The sequence below is a fragment of the Clupea harengus genome, chromosome 1 (assembly GCF_900700415.2).
Source record: "Clupea harengus chromosome 1, Ch_v2.0.2, whole genome shotgun sequence".
In the NCBI taxonomy this organism is placed as follows: domain Eukaryota; kingdom Metazoa; phylum Chordata; class Actinopteri; order Clupeiformes; family Clupeidae; genus Clupea; species Clupea harengus.
The window spans coordinates 12,586,953-12,603,923 of record NC_045152.1 but is presented as its reverse complement, the minus strand read 5'-3'; the positions used below and the strand labels follow the sequence as shown (position 1 = coordinate 12,603,923).

Here is a 16,971-nt window from a genome sequence, read left to right as displayed (position 1 = left end):
AATGTTTTCAGACCAGGGAGATAATGTAAACAGGATCTGCTTGGTGAAACGTGAATGATTCCTGAATAGAATTAACCTTCATCTGTGCGGAAAGCCCAGCGACCTGGACGATTGACGTTGCTTGTGTGAGAAAGGTCTATGGTGTTCTTCACAGGAACCGAAAAGTAGTTGGATGATCCAGCAGTGTCATAACCCATCTACAAAAATGTAAATATGCAAATTGTAAAATTAGACAGAAATCAAATTTATGAAATATACGGTCTTAAAATATATGAGTAAAACTTAAGTAAAATGTACTGTCGCAAACCAACAAACACAAAGCCAGACAGGCAATTAAACAAATACAGACATTTTTCAGACTTTTGGCCAATCAGCTGACATATCTTCTCTGAAGAAGCGGAGCAGACAGTTATTGAGACATATTACCTCCCAAACAGCTGCTTTTAATAGCCAACAACACGCTGGTGAAGCTGGGTAGCACAATCAAGCATACAGACCGGCACACACCTCATATGATGCTTTCTCACCTGGGCATCAAGAGATGCTATGTCTCCATAGTTCATCAGGACAAAGGACAGATCTCCATCTGACAGCAAAATCACTTGAAAGGAAGCCTCCTATGAGGTAAACCAACATAAAGGTAAAGGTTAGGTATTTAGCAGACGATTTATCCAAAGCAACATACAGACAATCTATAGTCAAACCCGGGTCAACCACTTGCAAAGCAGTGCACCACTGGACCACCACGCCTCAATCAACATATTCCATGGGCAACATAATCCAGGAAATTTGCAAACCACGACTTACATTTTTTCTTTCTTCATGCATCTCTCTAAAGACAATGTTAGACAGGAATGACTTACGGACTCTGGCTGTGAGGAGTATGCCACCTTCTCCCAAGTGGCAACGAATGCCCAGGTGGCAGAGAAGGTGAGGCCGGGGAAATACTTGTTTACGTCCCTGTTGGCCAGTTCCAGAAGAGAGCCGTTGGTGAGCTGCTGGTAGGAGATGGTTCCTCGGACGCTGTTGTCGAAGTTTGCCCACAGCGGGGCGATGATGTCAGTGTTGGAGTGTGCAGGGAAACTGCTGGGGGGCTCCTGAGGTGTTGACCCGTCAAACGTCAGGTACCCGTTGTTGTTTAACTGGAAGAGAAAACCACACAGTTCCAAGAGAAGTGTTTAAGAGCGCTGGGATGAAATAATCCAAGCAAACATATAAATTAGGTAGGTGGATGAATGGAGCTACCACTTCATGTAATACCACTGATACTCCACTTCATGTAATACTCAGACCTCTGATACTGCATACATAGTACTTGGTGTGATTTTAGAGGATAGAAAAACATTAGTAACCCAAGTCAACCATTTTTACATTGACACGGTAAAATTCACTAAAGTATAGGATATCTGCTCGGTCTCTCTCTCTCTCTCTCTCTCTCTCTCTCTCTCTCTCTTTCTCTCTCTCTCTCTGTGTGTGTGTGTGTGTTTGCAGTAATAGCCCACATATATCTGGCTGTAGGTAAGGCCAAAGTATTTAAATGTCCCTTCCAGGAAGATGAGGGAGGAAGTTCCATCTGGCTGTGGAGGGCTCACGGTGCCTCCATCTCCTAATGGATAAAATGAACCTAAAACAAACAAACAAACAAACAAACAATCAAACAAACAAAAAACATCAAATGGATATGTGTAAGTAAGCTGGAGGTTCTGACTTGTGTGTAAGAAAGTGTTTTGCAGTGGTCATGTTTGGAGTAGTGAAGAGTCTAGGTTTTTGTGATAATAGGAAAGGCTTGTGAACAGGTGTAAATAGAGAGGAAAAGCTGGACCCATAGTCAGAGGTTATTGTAGTTGTGGAAGACCATGAACAAATAGACAGAGAAGGAGAATGTTATGTTGAAAGAAGAGAGATGATGACCCATTGTTTTGGGTTGTTGTTGTTGTCATAGTAACTGTTGACGTACTACTAATGTTGGTCGATGCAGTTGTTGTTATAGATAGAGAGGTGGGTGTTGTCACTGGAAGGGGAGTGGTTGAAGGAGTGTTTGTGGTGGTGGTTGACGTGCTGGGCCTGGGTGGTGTTTGGCTGGATGGTGTTTGGCTGGGTGGTATTGGGCTAAATGGTGTTGGCCTGGGTGGTGCTGGGCTGGGGCAAATGTAGTCAGGGTCTGTGTCAGGTCCCTCAGACTCAAACTGAACGAAGCCTGGGAGGTCTTCTGAGGTCAAAGACGTTATCCAGTCCTGGTACCGAGACACTCTTGTGTAGACTCCTGGGTAACCGGGTCGACCACAGCCTTCCCCAAAACTTGTGACCCCGGAGATAACCCAAACAGAGCCCTGCTTGCTCACCATAGAGCCTCCTGAATCAGCCTAAATTATAAAAAAACAAATATGTATATATATATCCAAAATATCCAATAGAGGCACCTGAGCAGGCTAGATAACAAATTATGCATTATTTTTTAGTTTTTGTAGGTTACCTAAATTATAGACGCTTTCAGGACCCACCACTGTAACTTATACAAGAATGTTGGTTGGTCCCCTCTAGCAGACAGGAGGGAAAAACACTGTCTTTTATTTGTTTATAAAGCCTTAGTGGGAAAACTGCCTAATTATCTCATGTCACTTTTAAAATTAAAATCCATCTGTCATAATACACGGTCACAGAGCCTCATCTCCCTTGAAATCCCCCTTACAAAAACTAATATAGGTAAAATAGCTTTTAAGTTCTTTGCTTCCCATAAATGGAACACTATTCAAGTGGAGTTGAAATTAACCAAGTATTTGTCTGTCAACCAATTTAAGAGCCTTTTAGATAATAAGGATGTGCCTCAATGCTGTTGTTTTGAATGATTCTCTGATTTAATTTTTTTACTTTATGTTATTTTATTTATTTATTTTTTATGCTTAATTTCTGAGTTGTTTGGTGTGTTTTTTTTTTAAATGTATTTTGTCTGTTTCGTTTTGTTGTGGTTTGTTTATGTATGGTTCTTCTGTACTATGTGGCCTCAATCAGGGCATTGCTGCAAAAGAGCCCTGTGCTCAGTCAATTTCTCCCTGAATAAACAATGATGATTGATTGATTGATAAAAGAAGAAAAAAAAAAACAATACCAATACAAGCAATAGAAGAGAGTCAGAAAAAAACTGAACAGACTACATATTTGATACAAAGGATATAAGTGGTTTCAAGTCCGTTTTAAAGGCGAGTGTGATGGAAGGACTCTGCATCTGGGGTTAGCTAAGGCACTCATGCTGAAAACAAATATTGGTTCTGTACTCAGCACTTTTGTGCCAGGTAAAGTAAAACATTGTAAAATGCAACTATATGGTTTCCTACCTTGCAAGAGTCTTTGCCACCAGAGGGGACACCTGCACAGATCATGTTGTTTGTGATTACTCCTTCTCCGTAAGAGCAGCTGCACTGTTTATTTCCCACCACCAACACCTCCACTTCCTGTAGGGTCTGTGGGGAGGGGAGGGGAACTGCAACAGGGGGGGGGGGGGCATCCATGTTAGAATGAACTCATGATAGACTACCTGGGGGGTTATAAGACCAGTCTGATTGCTTGATTTGGCTTGTTGATAATGTTACCGCTTGGGTCGAGTCACGTGGGATCGCCGAGTAAGATGGTCGCACATTAGAAGCTGTCCAGAAGCCCCACCGAATTAATATAAATTCATCCGTTCACTTCTTCATATTTTTTGACGTTTTTTTTTGTTGAGAATACTCCTTCGTTAATTTATACCAATATATACCAACTGAAGCACAGAAATATAAACTATGGCTTCCTCCAAATACTTCAAATCTACACGTGGGAAACCTGCTCCCATTGACTCCAGTGGTGCTAGCCCAATACGAGTTGAGCAGAATGTTAGCCTGGAAACCCTTTTTGCTGAAGTGGGTAAAATTAGCGCCACACTACATAAGGTCGCTTCAGATGTTTCAACGATCAAAGAAACTACTGCTGAACTAAAAAATGCTGTAAACGCCATGCAAGAACGGCTGACTGAGGTGGAAGGCAGAGTATCGGACATTGAGGACACTAAGCAGCAATTGGTGAGCAACAGCGAGCTACACAGCAAGCGCATAAACACCCTATGGGACCGTGTGGAGGATTTGGAGAATAGAAGCCGCCGTAACAATGTAAGACTGCTAGGTCTATCAGAGGGCATCGAAGGGGACAACATAAAGGCATGCATTAACAAGATCTTGTCAGAGGGACTGGGCTTGGACGTTGACAGTGAGTTGGAAATTGAAAGAGCACACCGCTCTCCTGGATCTCGCCCGACTAACGTTCAATCGCCGAGACTGGTCATGATAAAATTCCTGCGTTCTACTGCGAGAGACAAAGTTCTAAAAGCTGCTAGGGAGAAGGGTGGAGCGGTGTGGTGTGGATGCTACATTTCCCTTTTCCCAGACATGACAAAGGAGCTAGCTGAGAGGAGGAAAGCCTTTTCAAAGGCGAAACAACTGCTCCACCAAAAGAAGGTTAGATTCAGTCTCGCTTTTCCGGCGACACTAGGATTTACATTGAGGGGGAGGAGCAGAAAGTTTCAAGATGCGTCGGAGGCTGTCAAGTTCATCGAGCAACAAATGACTGTGACGGAGTACAATGCCGGAGACAACCCGGATGGAGAATAAAAAGATGATGAAGATCTACGAAAATAACAAGGAGAATATGAGAGAGGTATGGTGGGGCTGGACAATGTTTGTGTGGCTATCTGAACTAGGGAGCTAGTCGAACATTCCACAGACCAAATTGATTTATGTTTCTTTTTTCTTTTTTTCTTTCTTTCTTCCCTTTGACTGTTTTAAAGGGGAATGAGTCTCAAGTTGGTATTCGGAGGCTTGTTTATGTTAATGTGTTCTCCTCTATTGAAGAGGATAGGTTTAGGTTGACCAGTTTGGTCATGTTTGTTTACTTAGACATTTTCATTATACTCAGTAATGGTACACAAGTCTTTGATTATAATATTGGTACAAGAAGGTCAGATAAAATGAGATTTCTGTTATATAACTATACTTACATACATTTTTATTTTCTCATTACGTGAATGTCAAATAATTCCTACGTTAAGGTAGTGTCCTGGAATATTAATGGTTGTGGGAATCCGGTGAAGCGGAAGAAGGTACTTTTATATCTTAAACATAATCAAACTGACTTAGCATTTATTCAAGAAACACATCTTAAGGATGATGAGGCTAAAAAATTTAAAAGAGACTGGGTAGGGCAAGTTTATTATAGCTCCTTTTCCAGTAAGAAAAATGGAGTTCTTATTCTGGTTCATAAGAGGCTGAATTTCTCAGTGGTAAAAGAATCTAAAGATGACAATGGAAGAATTATATGTCTTGAAACCATCATAAATGGTACGCAATTAACACTCTGCAATATCTATGCCCCCAATAAAGGTGACCCATCTTTTTTTCACGAGGTCAATAGCATAATCGGGAATGCACAAGGTCAAGTGATTTTGGCTGGAGATTTTAATCAGGTTCTAGATGGTGTACTTGATAAAAGCAAACTTTTAGGAACCCGAACATCAACACCTAAAGATAGAGCTGCCATTCACTCGCTGATAGAGGACAATGGTCTGATTGATGTATGGCGATTGGTTAACCCGAGAAAATCGAGAATATTCATTTTACTCCCACTGCCACAAATCCTACTCACGAATAGACATCATTTTGATATCTCAAAACCTGATCAATGATGTAAATGATAGCAATATTAATGCTATGTTCCTGTCAGACTATGCACCTGTTGAACTCTGTATAAACATACAGTCAGATAGATTAAGACGAGGCAGGTGGAGAATGAATACATCCCTGCTGCATGATGAAGTATTTAATAAAAAGCTTATGTTAGAGGCAAGATCATTGCACAATCTTCCAAGAAGAAAAGAGAAAATATTAATGCCATCAAGAAATTAGAAACGGAATTAAGTGAAATGGAAAGAGAACTGGCCAGACAATATTCTGACAGCTTGTTTAATAACATCTGCAAATGCAAATTTAAATTACACGAGATATTTAATAAAAAGGCTGAATATGCTTTGTTTAGATTAAAAACAACCTTTTATGAGTCAGGGGAAAAAACAGGCAAGCTTTTGGCTAGACAGCTCAAAGAACAAAGCTCCGCACATGTAATTCCAGCAATAAGATCAGGGGGTTCTCTGGTGACTTCCTCCAACGGAATCAATGAGGTATTCAAAAACTTTTATGAGAATCTGTACAGATCATCAGCTACACCAAACAAACTATCAGTGCAGAACTTTTTCACGAACATAAATCTTCCAAACCTTTCACCCGAACAGGTAGCCCTCTTAGACAAATCAGTGACCCAGGAAGAGGTGAAAAATGCCATTCGATCAATGAAAACGGGGAAATCGGCCGGAAACGACGGGTTCCCCGTAGAGTACTATAAAGAGTATATAGATATAATTGCCCCTATACTGACCAAGGTATTTGATGAGGCCTTTCAGACTGGCTCACTCCCACCGACTCTGAATGAAGCACTTATATCACTGATTCCTAAAAAAGGTAGAGATCATACAGACCCTGCTAATTTCAGACCAATTAGCCTCATTAATGTAGATAGTAAAATACTGGCCAAAGTACTGGCCTTACGGCTTGAAACGGTTTTACCATATATTATACATACAGACCAAGTGGGCTTCATAAAGGGTAGATCTTCAACTGATAACTTACGAAGGCTTTTACATTTAATGTGGCTGAACTCTTCCAACACAGCACCAGTGGCTGCTATCTCATTGGATGCTGAGAAGGCCTTTGACAGGGTTGAGTGGGGTTTCCTGCACTCTGCCCTGTCAGGGTTCGGTTTTGGCACTGGTTTCAGCAAATGGATACAAATAATGTACAACTCACCCAAAGCAGCGGTCATGACAAATGGTGTAACTTCATCATTTTTTGATCTTTCCAGAGGAACACGACAAGGGTGCCCCCTTTCGCCACTCCTATTTACAATTGCCCTGGAACCTCTGGCTGCTGCAATTAGAGCAAACCCCTCCATTAAAGGAGTGAATGGTGGTGGTAGCGAGCACAAACTAATGCTTTATGCAGATGACATTCTTTTTCTGACCAGTGATCCTAAAAACTCATTGCCTGCTCTAATGGACACCATAGGTGAATACTCTAAGCTTTCAGGTTACAAAATCAACTGGACCAAATCTGAAGCAATGCCCATATCCAAACACTGCCATCCACAAGTAATAACACAACATAACTTCAAATGGATTACTAAGGGCATGATCTACTTGGGTATTAAATTAAGCTCAGACCTACATGAGATGACCACACTCAACTTTGATCCACTCCTTCAAAAAACCAAAACAAACGTAGGAAAATGGGGGAAGTTAAATCTGACTCTGTGGGGTAAAGTAAATGTTGTTAAAATGGTAATAGCCCCACAATTTAACTATGTATCCATGATGCTACCACTCAGCATACCTGATCACATTTTTAAACAGTATGACAATCTCATTAAAGACTTTCTATGGGCTGGAAGGAAGCCCAGATTTAAGTTGAGCAAACTGTATGCACCCAAGGATAAAGGAGGGTTGGGTTTACCTGACGTTAGACTATATAGTTGGTCTTTTGAAATGGTCAAGATAGCTAAACACTGGAGTGGGACAGAGTCTGGTTTGGAGTGGGCCGCTATTGAAAAGGCTCTGGCCGAGCCGTTCCAGCCTATAACTGTAATATCTCAGCAGTCAACTGACAAAGAGAGAGACAAGAATCCAATAATTAAACATTCTAGGGAGGTATGGGCAAAGGTTCATAAAATACACAAGGTTTCACATTACAAGCAGCAATATGCATCACTTTGGTTAAACTCAGAAGTCAAAATAGGGAAACAAACTGTATTTTGGAGGAGATGGTTAGATAAGGGAATACATACAATAAGTAATCTCTATAAAGATGGTGTATTTAAGTCATTCACTGAATTAGCCCAAGAGTATAATCTACAAGATAAGGGGGATTTCTGGAAATACCTGCAGATAAGACACTGCTTAACAAAAAAGTGCCAGCCAAATGAAACAGGCAACCCAGTAACCGACTATCTTCAAAACCCACTCAACCATAAGGCATCAGTATTCTACAGTAATTCAATGTATTTATCCAGCAGCACATGTGACAATTTGAGGATAATCTGGCAGAGGGACCTTGACTGTCAGATTGACAATGATACTTGGAAACAGATTTTGACTGATAATGGTAGATATATAAAGGAAACTAGAGGTAAATTCACTCAATATAAAATTCTACACCGGTACTACTGGACACCATGTAGGCTTTTCAAAATAGGACTAATAAGTACCAACACATGCTGGAAATGCAAAAAAGAGATGGGCACATTTGTACATCTCATATGGGAATGCTCTATGGTCAACCCATTTTGGCGTAGAGTATTGGATTTCTTAGAGGCATGGGTAGGACTATCTTTGCCATTTTCCCCACGTTTATGCCTTCTGGGTGATAAAACAGAAATTCCACAACTGACAAAAATGCCCATTCAGTTTTGATGGTTGGGATAGCCTCAGCTGCCAGAATTATACTGAGATATTGGAAAGCTCCCACACTACCAACATTTAACGAATGGAAAGCATTGATGAGTGAAACAGCATCATATGAGGTTATGTTGGCAAGGATTAGGGGCAGAGGGCCTGTGGTTCTGGGAAATTGGGATTACTTTATGGAATACCTGACATCTAACTAGCAGACCTAGCTATACCTTTGTAGCTTTTCTTTTCAGTATGTTGTTTTCTTTTAACCAGGAACACGCAACCAATATGTAATTTTGTATTCTGACCTTCCTTTTTTCTGCACACTGTACCTTATGAGATATGTACCATGTATGTTCATAAATAAAAACTTTAATTGCAAAAAAAAAAAATGTTACCGCTTGGGCGAAGAGCCACTGCGACAGAACAAGTCATCATGTTACATCAAGTCAGTTTGATGCAACTGGCTACCATCTTATGTCTAACGAATTTACTTTCATATTTTATGATGTAACCAGTAAGTAAGCAGTAGTCAACATTTAGGAAGTGTGATTAAATCTTATTAATCGAATCTAATTAATAAAATCTGATCGAGTCTAGTCTAGTCTAAAACCTAGTCTAAAACCTTTACCTCCTTCTTGGATGAACCCCCAGCCAGAGACAAAGCTCTTGGTGTTGGTGATGAAGACGCTGGCACTTGCCGCTAGGCAAATGGGTTTGACGAAGGTCGTGTAGCGAACGGGAGCGCTCAGCCGGATGAGCGCCACATCATTGTCATCGGAGAAAATGTCGTAATTAGGGTGTCGGATTATCGCCATGACGCCTCGCCGGATCTCGTTGGGGTTTCTGCCCTCTTGACGGTGCCGACCGAGATACACAGTCAGTGGAGCCATGCAGGAACTGTGAAAAATGAGTTAATTGACAAATTAACTGAATTCATTATCCTGTTACAGGTAGAGTCTGTGATTCAGGTTCGGCTTTGAAATAGGTTATTGAAATATGAACTCAACAACCAATCAAATAACACCCCTCCCTTCTCTGCGAATTTAGAACTAGTTTGATTTTATAGATTACATTAGATTAGATTAGGTTTGTCTGATTAAACTTTGTTGTGATTGTGCAGAGGACAGTACAAAGTCAATGACATGCAGTTAGCTTCTAACCAGAAGTGCATTGAACAGAAATATTTAAAGATAAGTGAAGGCATGAGTAAATGCTACAGCATACATGAGACTACATCTTACAATATGTACAGTGTTTCCTTGATGTAGGCCAAAATACAAAACATGACGCCAAAAAAACGATAATAATCCGAACCAATAATCTCATATTCATGCATTTAATCTATGTAAGAACATAAGTCTAAGAGAAAGGCAGTTCAGGTCAGGAGTGGATCGCATCAGATCTGCTGTTGATCTTTAGCATTTCTAAATGTGTACTGAATCCAGGCTGCTGAATCGATTGCTCACAGTCAACACAAGGCGTTTCAAGTTTCTGGTGTTCTAGAGGCACTTTTAGGAGTTTCTACCACCATGACGCTCTTCTGTGTACCTTATGAAGCAGTGTGCAGCAGAGATGACCCACTCGTGGTTGATCAGGGAGCCTCCACATGCCTGGCGCCCAGAGCGGTGAATGCTGACCTGCCAAGGCCAGCTTCCTGGTTGAGCATCCTGGCCACCAACTATTCTGTTGCCATGGGGAGGCTCAGGATCTGAGGAAGGCCCACACATCCCAGCACTGGACGCATTTCCTAATAAAGAGCAGAAATATGGGCTCTGTAAACCGCCTTAAGACCATTTTATTGCTTTGGTGCTATATAAATACAATTTAATTTAATTGAAAATATTAAGACTAGAGAGACCTTTATGCACAGAGCAGTTAGGCCACATGCAGCAGTTAAGGCAAGCAGTGAAAAAAAGTTACTCTCATCAACGTTGTTCCCTAATGTATTTTAAACTATTAAATTCAATTTAACTCAACTCAGTTCAATTTATATAGCGCCAAAACGATAAAATTGTCTCAAGGCGCTTTACAGAGCCCAGGGCCTGAACCTACCAGATAGTTTATATCTACTGTTATTTGAGGATGTAGCCACTGGTCCACTGGTCAACCCTGACCACACTGAACAATGCCAGGTGTTTAGATATAGAGGGTGAACCTGCTGACATATCCCTATCATAAATGGCAGAGAGACCAATAACTGGTCCTTGAGGAACACCACACGACATGTTTCTTATCAGGTTGATGACCTTATTTATGAACATTAAACACTGCTAATCTTAACATCAAATGTTTTCAGACAAGGGAGATCATGTAAAATAGCATCTGCTTGGTGAAATGTGAATGATTCCTGAATAGAATTAACCTTCATCTGTGCGGAAAGCCCAGCGACTTGGGCGATTGACGTTGCTTGTGTGAGAAAGATCTGTGGTGTTCTTCACAGGAACCGAAAAGTAGTTGGATGATCCAGCAGTGTCATAACCCACCTTCACAAATAAAAATATGTGAATAGTAAAATTACACAAAAATCTAATTTATTAAATATACGGTCTTAAAATATATGAGTCAAACTTAAGTAAAATGTACTGTCGCAAACCAACAAACACAAAGCCAGACAGGCAATTAAACAAATACGGAAATTTTTCAGACTTTTGGCCAATCAGCTGACATATCTTCTCTGAAGAAGCGGAGCAGACAGTTATTGAGACATATTACCTCCCAAACAGCTGCTTTTAATAGCCAACATGCTGGTGAAGCTGGGAAGCACAATCAAGCATACAGACAGGCACGCACCTCATATGATGCTTTCTCACCTGGGCATCAAGAGATGCTATGTCTCCATAGTTCATCAGGACAAAAGACAGATCTCCATCTGACAGCAAAATCACTTGAAAGGATGCCTCCTATGAGGTAAACCAACATAAAGGTAAGGTATTTAGCAGACGATTTATCCAAAGCAACATACAGACAATCCGTAATCAAACCCGGGTCAACCACTTGCAAAGCAGTGCACCACTGGACCACCACGCCTCAATCAAAATATTCCATGGGTAACATATTCCAGGAAATTTGCAAACCACAACTTACTTTTTTTCCTCTTCAAGCATCTCTTTAATTTGATTTTTTCCATTAATATTATACATATATTTACCTTAAAGCACTATTTGACAGGAATGACTTACGGACTCTGGCTGTGAGGAGTATGCCACCTTCTCCCAAGTGGCAATGAATGCCCAGGTGGCAGAGAAGGTGAGGCCGGGGAAATACTCGTTTACGTCCCTGGTGGCCAGTTCCAGAAGAGAGCCGTTGGTGAGCTGCTGGTAGGAAATGGTTCCTCTGACGCTGTTGTCGAAGTTTGCCCACAGCGGAGCGATGATGTCAGTGTTGGAGTGTGCAGGGAAACTGCTGGGGGGCTCCTGAGGTGTTGACCCGTCAAACGTCAGGTACCCGTTGTTGTTTAACTGGAAGAGAAAATCACACAGTTCCAAGAGAAGTGTTTAAGAGCGCTGGGATGAAATAATCCAAGCAAACATATAAATTAGGTAGGTGGATGAATGGAGCTACCACTTCAGGTAATACCACTGATACTCCACTTTATGTAATACTCAGACCTCTGATACTGCATGCATAGTACTTGGTGTGATTTTAGAGGATAGAAAAGCATTTGTAACCCAAGTCAACCATTTTTACATTGACACGGTAAAATTCATTAAAGTATAGGATATCTGCTTGGTCTCTCTCTCTCTCTCTCTCTCTCTCTCTCCTTCTCTCGTCTCCTCTTCTCATCTCTCTGTGTGGTGTGTGTGTGTGTGTGTGTGTGTGTGTGTGTGTGTGTGTGTGTGTGTGTTTGCAGTAATAGCCCACATATATCTGGCTGTAGGTAAGGCCAAAGTATTTAAATGTCCCTTCCAGGAAGATGAGGGAGGAAGTTCCATCTGGCTGTGGAGGGCTCACGGTGCCTCCATCTCCTAATGGATAAAATGAACCTAAAACAAACAAACAAACAAACAAAAAAAGAAACAACATCAAATGGATATGTGTAAGTAAGCTGGAGGTTCTGAAGAAAGTGTTTTGCAGTGGTCATGTTTGGAGTAGTGAAGAGTCTATTTTTTTGTGATAATAGGAAAGGCTTGTGAACAGTTGTAAGAAGAGAGAAAAAAGCTGGACCCATAGTCTGAGGTTATTGTAGTAGTGGAAGACCATGAACAAATAGACAGAGAAAGAGAATGTTGTTGAAAATAGAGACATGATGACTGTTATTGTTTTGGGTTGTTGCCGTTGTCATAGTAACTGTTGACGTACTACTAATGTTGGTTGCTGCAGTTGTTGTTATGGATACAGAGGTGGGTGCTGTCACTGGAAGGGGAGTGATTGAAGGAGTGTTTGTGGTGGTGGTTGACGTGCTGGGCCTGGGTGGTGTTGGCCTGGGACAAACATAGTCAGTGTCTGTGTCAGGTCCCTCAGACTCAAACTGAACGAAGCCTGGGAGGTCTTCTGAGGTAAAAGACGTTATCCAGTCCTGGTACCGAGACACTCTTGTGTAGACTCCTGGGTAACCGGGTCGACCACAGCCTTCCCCAAAACTTGTGACCCCGGAGAGAACCCAAACAGAGCCCTGCTTGCTCACCATAGGGCCTCCTGAATCAGCCTAAATTATAAAAAAACATATATGTATATATATCCAAAATATCCAATAGAGGCACCTGAGCAGGCTAGATAACAAATGGTGTATTATTTTTGAGTTTTTGTAGGTTACCTAAATTATAAAAGAAGAAGAAAAAAAACCAATACCAATACAAGCAGTAGAAGAGAGACAGAAAAAAACTTAACAGACTAGATATGTGATACAAATGATGGAAGTGGTGTCAAGTCCGTTTTAAAGACTAGTGTGATGGAAGGACTCTGCAACTGGGCTTAGCTAAGGCACTCATGCTGGAAACAAATATTGGTTCTGTACTCAGCACTTTTGTGCCAGGCAAAACAGTAAAATGCAATGAAATGGTTTCCTACCTGGCAAGAGTCTTTGCCACCAGAGGGGACACCTGCACAGATCATGTTGTCTGTGATTACTCCTTCTCCGTAGGAGCAGCTGCACTGTTTATTTCCCACCACCAACACCTCCACTTCCTGTAGGGTCTGTGGGGAGGGGAGGGGAACTGCAACACGGGGGGGGCATCCATGTTAGAATGAACTCATGATAGACTACCTGGGGGGTTATATGACCTGTCTGATTGCTTGATTTGGCTTGTTGATAATGTTACCGCTTGGGCGAAGAGCCACTGCGACAGAACAAGTCATCATGTTACATCAAGCCAGTTTGATGAAACTGGCTACCATCTTATGTCTAGCCAATTTACTTTGATATTTTATGATGTAGCCAGTAAGTAAGCAGTAATCATAAACATGTAGGAAGTGTGATTAAATCTTATTCATCTAATCTAATGAATCATATCTGATCGAGTCTAGTCTAGTCTAAAACCTAGTCTGAAACCTCTACCTCCTTCTTGGATGAACCCCCAGCCAGAGACAAAGCTATTAGTGTTGGTGATGAAGACGCTGGCACTTGCCGCTAGGCAAATGGGTTTGACGAAGGCCGTGTAGCGAACGGGAGCGCTCAGCCGGATGAGCGCCACATCATTGTCATTGGAGAAACTGTCGTAGTTAGGGTGTCGGATTATCGCCATGACGCCTCGTCGGACCTCGTTGGGGTTGCTGCCCCCTTGACGGTGCCGACCGAGATACACAGTCAGTGGAGCCGTGCAGGAACTGTGAAAAATGAGTTAATTGAGAAATGAACTGAATTCATTATCCTGTTACAGGTAGAGTCTGTGATTCAGGTTCGGCTTTGAAAAAGGTTCTCGACAACCAATCAAATAACACCCCTTCCTTCTCGGGGAATTTAGAATTTACAGTGTTTCCTTGATGTAGGCCAAAATACAGAACATGTCGCCAAAAATCTTAACATCAATATTTATTTTGATTTACAATAATCTCATATTCATGCATTTAATCTATGGAAGAGCATGAGCCTAAGAGAAAGGCAGTTCAGGTCAGTAGTGGATTGCATAAGATCTGCTGTTGATCTTTAGCATTTCTAAATGTGTACTGAATCCAGGCTGCTGAATCGATTGTTCACAGTCAACAAAAGCCGTTCTTCTAGGTGTTTCTACCACCATGAAGCTCTTCTGTGTACCTTAGGAAGCAGTGTGCAGCAGAGATGACCCACTCGTGGTTGATCAGGGACCCTCCGCAGTCGTGGCGCCCAAGGCGGTGTATGCTGGCCTGCCAGGGCAAACTTCCTGGTTGGGCATCCTGGCCCCCCACTATCCTGCTGCTCTGGGGGGGTTTCGGTGAAAAGCCGCACACTTTGGCACTGGCTCTGCTGATCTTATCGCCTGGTGAGGAACAGAACAGAGATAAAGCAAGTTCATGCTGAGTTTACTAATCCATACAATACTCGTATGTGTGTGTGTGTGTGTGTGTGTGTGTGTGTGTGTGTGTGTGTGTGTGTGTGTGTGTGTGTGTGTGAAATGACAGCCTGAAGACCTCTTCACGACACACACACACACACACACACACACACACACACACACACACACACACAGACAGAGAGAGAGAGAGAGAGAGAGAGAGAGAGAGAGAAACAATGTAGATGTTATATGTTAATGTTATATGTAGAATTTTATGATTTTTAGTTCTAATTGACACAAATGGGCCTCCGTAGTGCTCTGAAATGCCATAAATGATATCTGTACTGATAGAACCTCCATCGACACGGAAAGCCCAGCGGCCTGGAGTGTAGATGTTGCTGCTGTGCTGTAGCTCTGTAGTAGCCTCCACAGGAATCCAGAAGGAGTCAGACGATCCAGCTGTGTCATAGCCAGCCTTTGAGATAAGACCGGGACACATTTTAAATAAAAAAATGCATTTCAACAGTTTCACAACTATTTAAAACACCCAAACATTATTTTATTGAAGCAAAATTACAGTACAGCCAAGGCGTGCATTAATTCAAGTAATGTTTTTATTTTAATTTTTTTATTTTATTAACAAATCCATGTTTTATGATTAGAGTTTTTAGCTTGTCATAATCACAAACAAGTGCATTTCTTTCATGCTAAGTAAATGCATCATATGAAGTCTAAAGACTCTTAAAGATACGTAAATGCATCATATGAAGTCTAAAGACTCCAAAAGATTTGCAAATACATCATATGTTGTCTCCTTACCTGGGCATTGGTTGGCTCTATGTCTCCATAGTTCATCAGAACAAAAGACAGATTCCCGTCTGACACCAATACCACCTGGAAAGACACCTCCTTTGGGAAACACAGATGACATCTCTCTAGATACACCGCTTGAAAAACCATGCTACTCTGAACACGTCTTTAGTAAGGACAAGATAAGTGCAATGGCAGTCGCCAAGTCTCAAAACTTCTGCTAGCTTCTACAGGCACGCATGGCATGGACTCACTCCGACTCCCACCTCGCTAATAAACATATCAAGCACAATGCCCTACAAATATCTTCACCGCATTGATAGCGTGTAACAAGCATTGTGAGATAGCACAGACCTGCACCATCGTCATAGTCACTGCCTTGGACGTGGGAAGCGTGCGTACTTGCAAGGAGGCTAAAATCCATGTTTGTCTAGCTGTAGGGGAGGGAGGTGTACTCACAGCTCAGCTCTGTACCTGGGGGCTACTTTTACAAAAGGGTTCACTGTCACTCTTTACAGAGTGCATCTAGTACCATAACTTCTGAAGTGTTCACTGTCACTCTTTACAGAGTTCTTCTAGTACCATGACTTCTGGTCAGCAGAGTAGTGTGACGACTTAAGGCACACCTACTGGCTTACTTACTGACTCTGGCTGTGAGAAGTATGCCACATTCTCCCAAGTGGCAATGAATGCCATTTGCACCACTTACATTTTTTTCTTCCTACAAGCCTCTCTCTGATTTAATATTTTCCATTTATATTTTACATACGTACATTTACCTTAAAACACTATTTGACAGGAATGACTTACTGACTCTGGCTGTGAGGAGTATGCCACCTTCTTCCAAGTGGCAATGAATGCCCAGGTGGCAGAGAAGGTGAGGCCGGGAAAATACTCGTATACGTCCCTGGTGGCCAGTTCTAGAAGAGAGCCGTTGGTGAGCTGCTGGTGAGAGATGGTTCCTCCGACGCTGTTGTCGAAGTTTGCCCACAGCGGGGCGATGATGTCAGTGTTGGAGTGTGCAGGGAAACTGCTGGGGGGCTCCTGAGGTGTTGACCCGTCAAACGTCAGGTACCCGTTGTTGTTTAACTGGAAGAAAATATTTTCAGAGTGAAAAAATATGTTGAATACAATGTTGAAACAAAAAAATTTTTATAGGAGAAATTATCTAGAAGGAGAAAACTAGTGGAAACATTTCATTTTGAATATGCTCATTGTTTATTTGAATACACT

At 41.8% G+C, this 16,971-nt stretch overlaps 2 protein-coding genes across 2 annotated transcripts; both read right to left on the bottom strand.

The window, feature by feature from the left end:
* Nucleotides 1-1,380: 1,380 nt before the first annotated feature.
* On the bottom strand, nucleotides 1,381-12,147 carry LOC105909072 (prostasin-like). The gene is made up of 7 exons (XM_042708969.1): nucleotides 12,130-12,147; nucleotides 11,701-11,979; nucleotides 10,884-11,004; nucleotides 10,070-10,229; nucleotides 9,150-9,418; nucleotides 3,333-3,478; nucleotides 1,381-2,363 (listed from the first exon to the last, which is right to left on the bottom strand). The coding sequence occupies exons 1-7, from the start codon at nucleotides 12,145-12,147 to the stop codon at nucleotides 1,836-1,838; spliced, it is 1,521 nt and encodes a 506-aa protein (XP_042564903.1). The 3' UTR covers nucleotides 1,381-1,835.
* Nucleotides 12,148-12,359: 212 nt separating this feature from the next.
* LOC105909071 (serine protease 27-like) lies at nucleotides 12,360-16,101 on the bottom strand. The gene is made up of 7 exons (XM_042708846.1): nucleotides 16,093-16,101; nucleotides 15,748-15,822; nucleotides 15,274-15,403; nucleotides 14,712-14,913; nucleotides 14,016-14,284; nucleotides 13,529-13,674; nucleotides 12,360-13,166 (listed from the first exon to the last, which is right to left on the bottom strand). The coding sequence occupies exons 1-7, from the start codon at nucleotides 16,099-16,101 to the stop codon at nucleotides 12,699-12,701; spliced, it is 1,299 nt and encodes a 432-aa protein (XP_042564780.1). The 3' UTR covers nucleotides 12,360-12,698.
* Nucleotides 16,102-16,971: the final 870 nt, after the last annotated feature.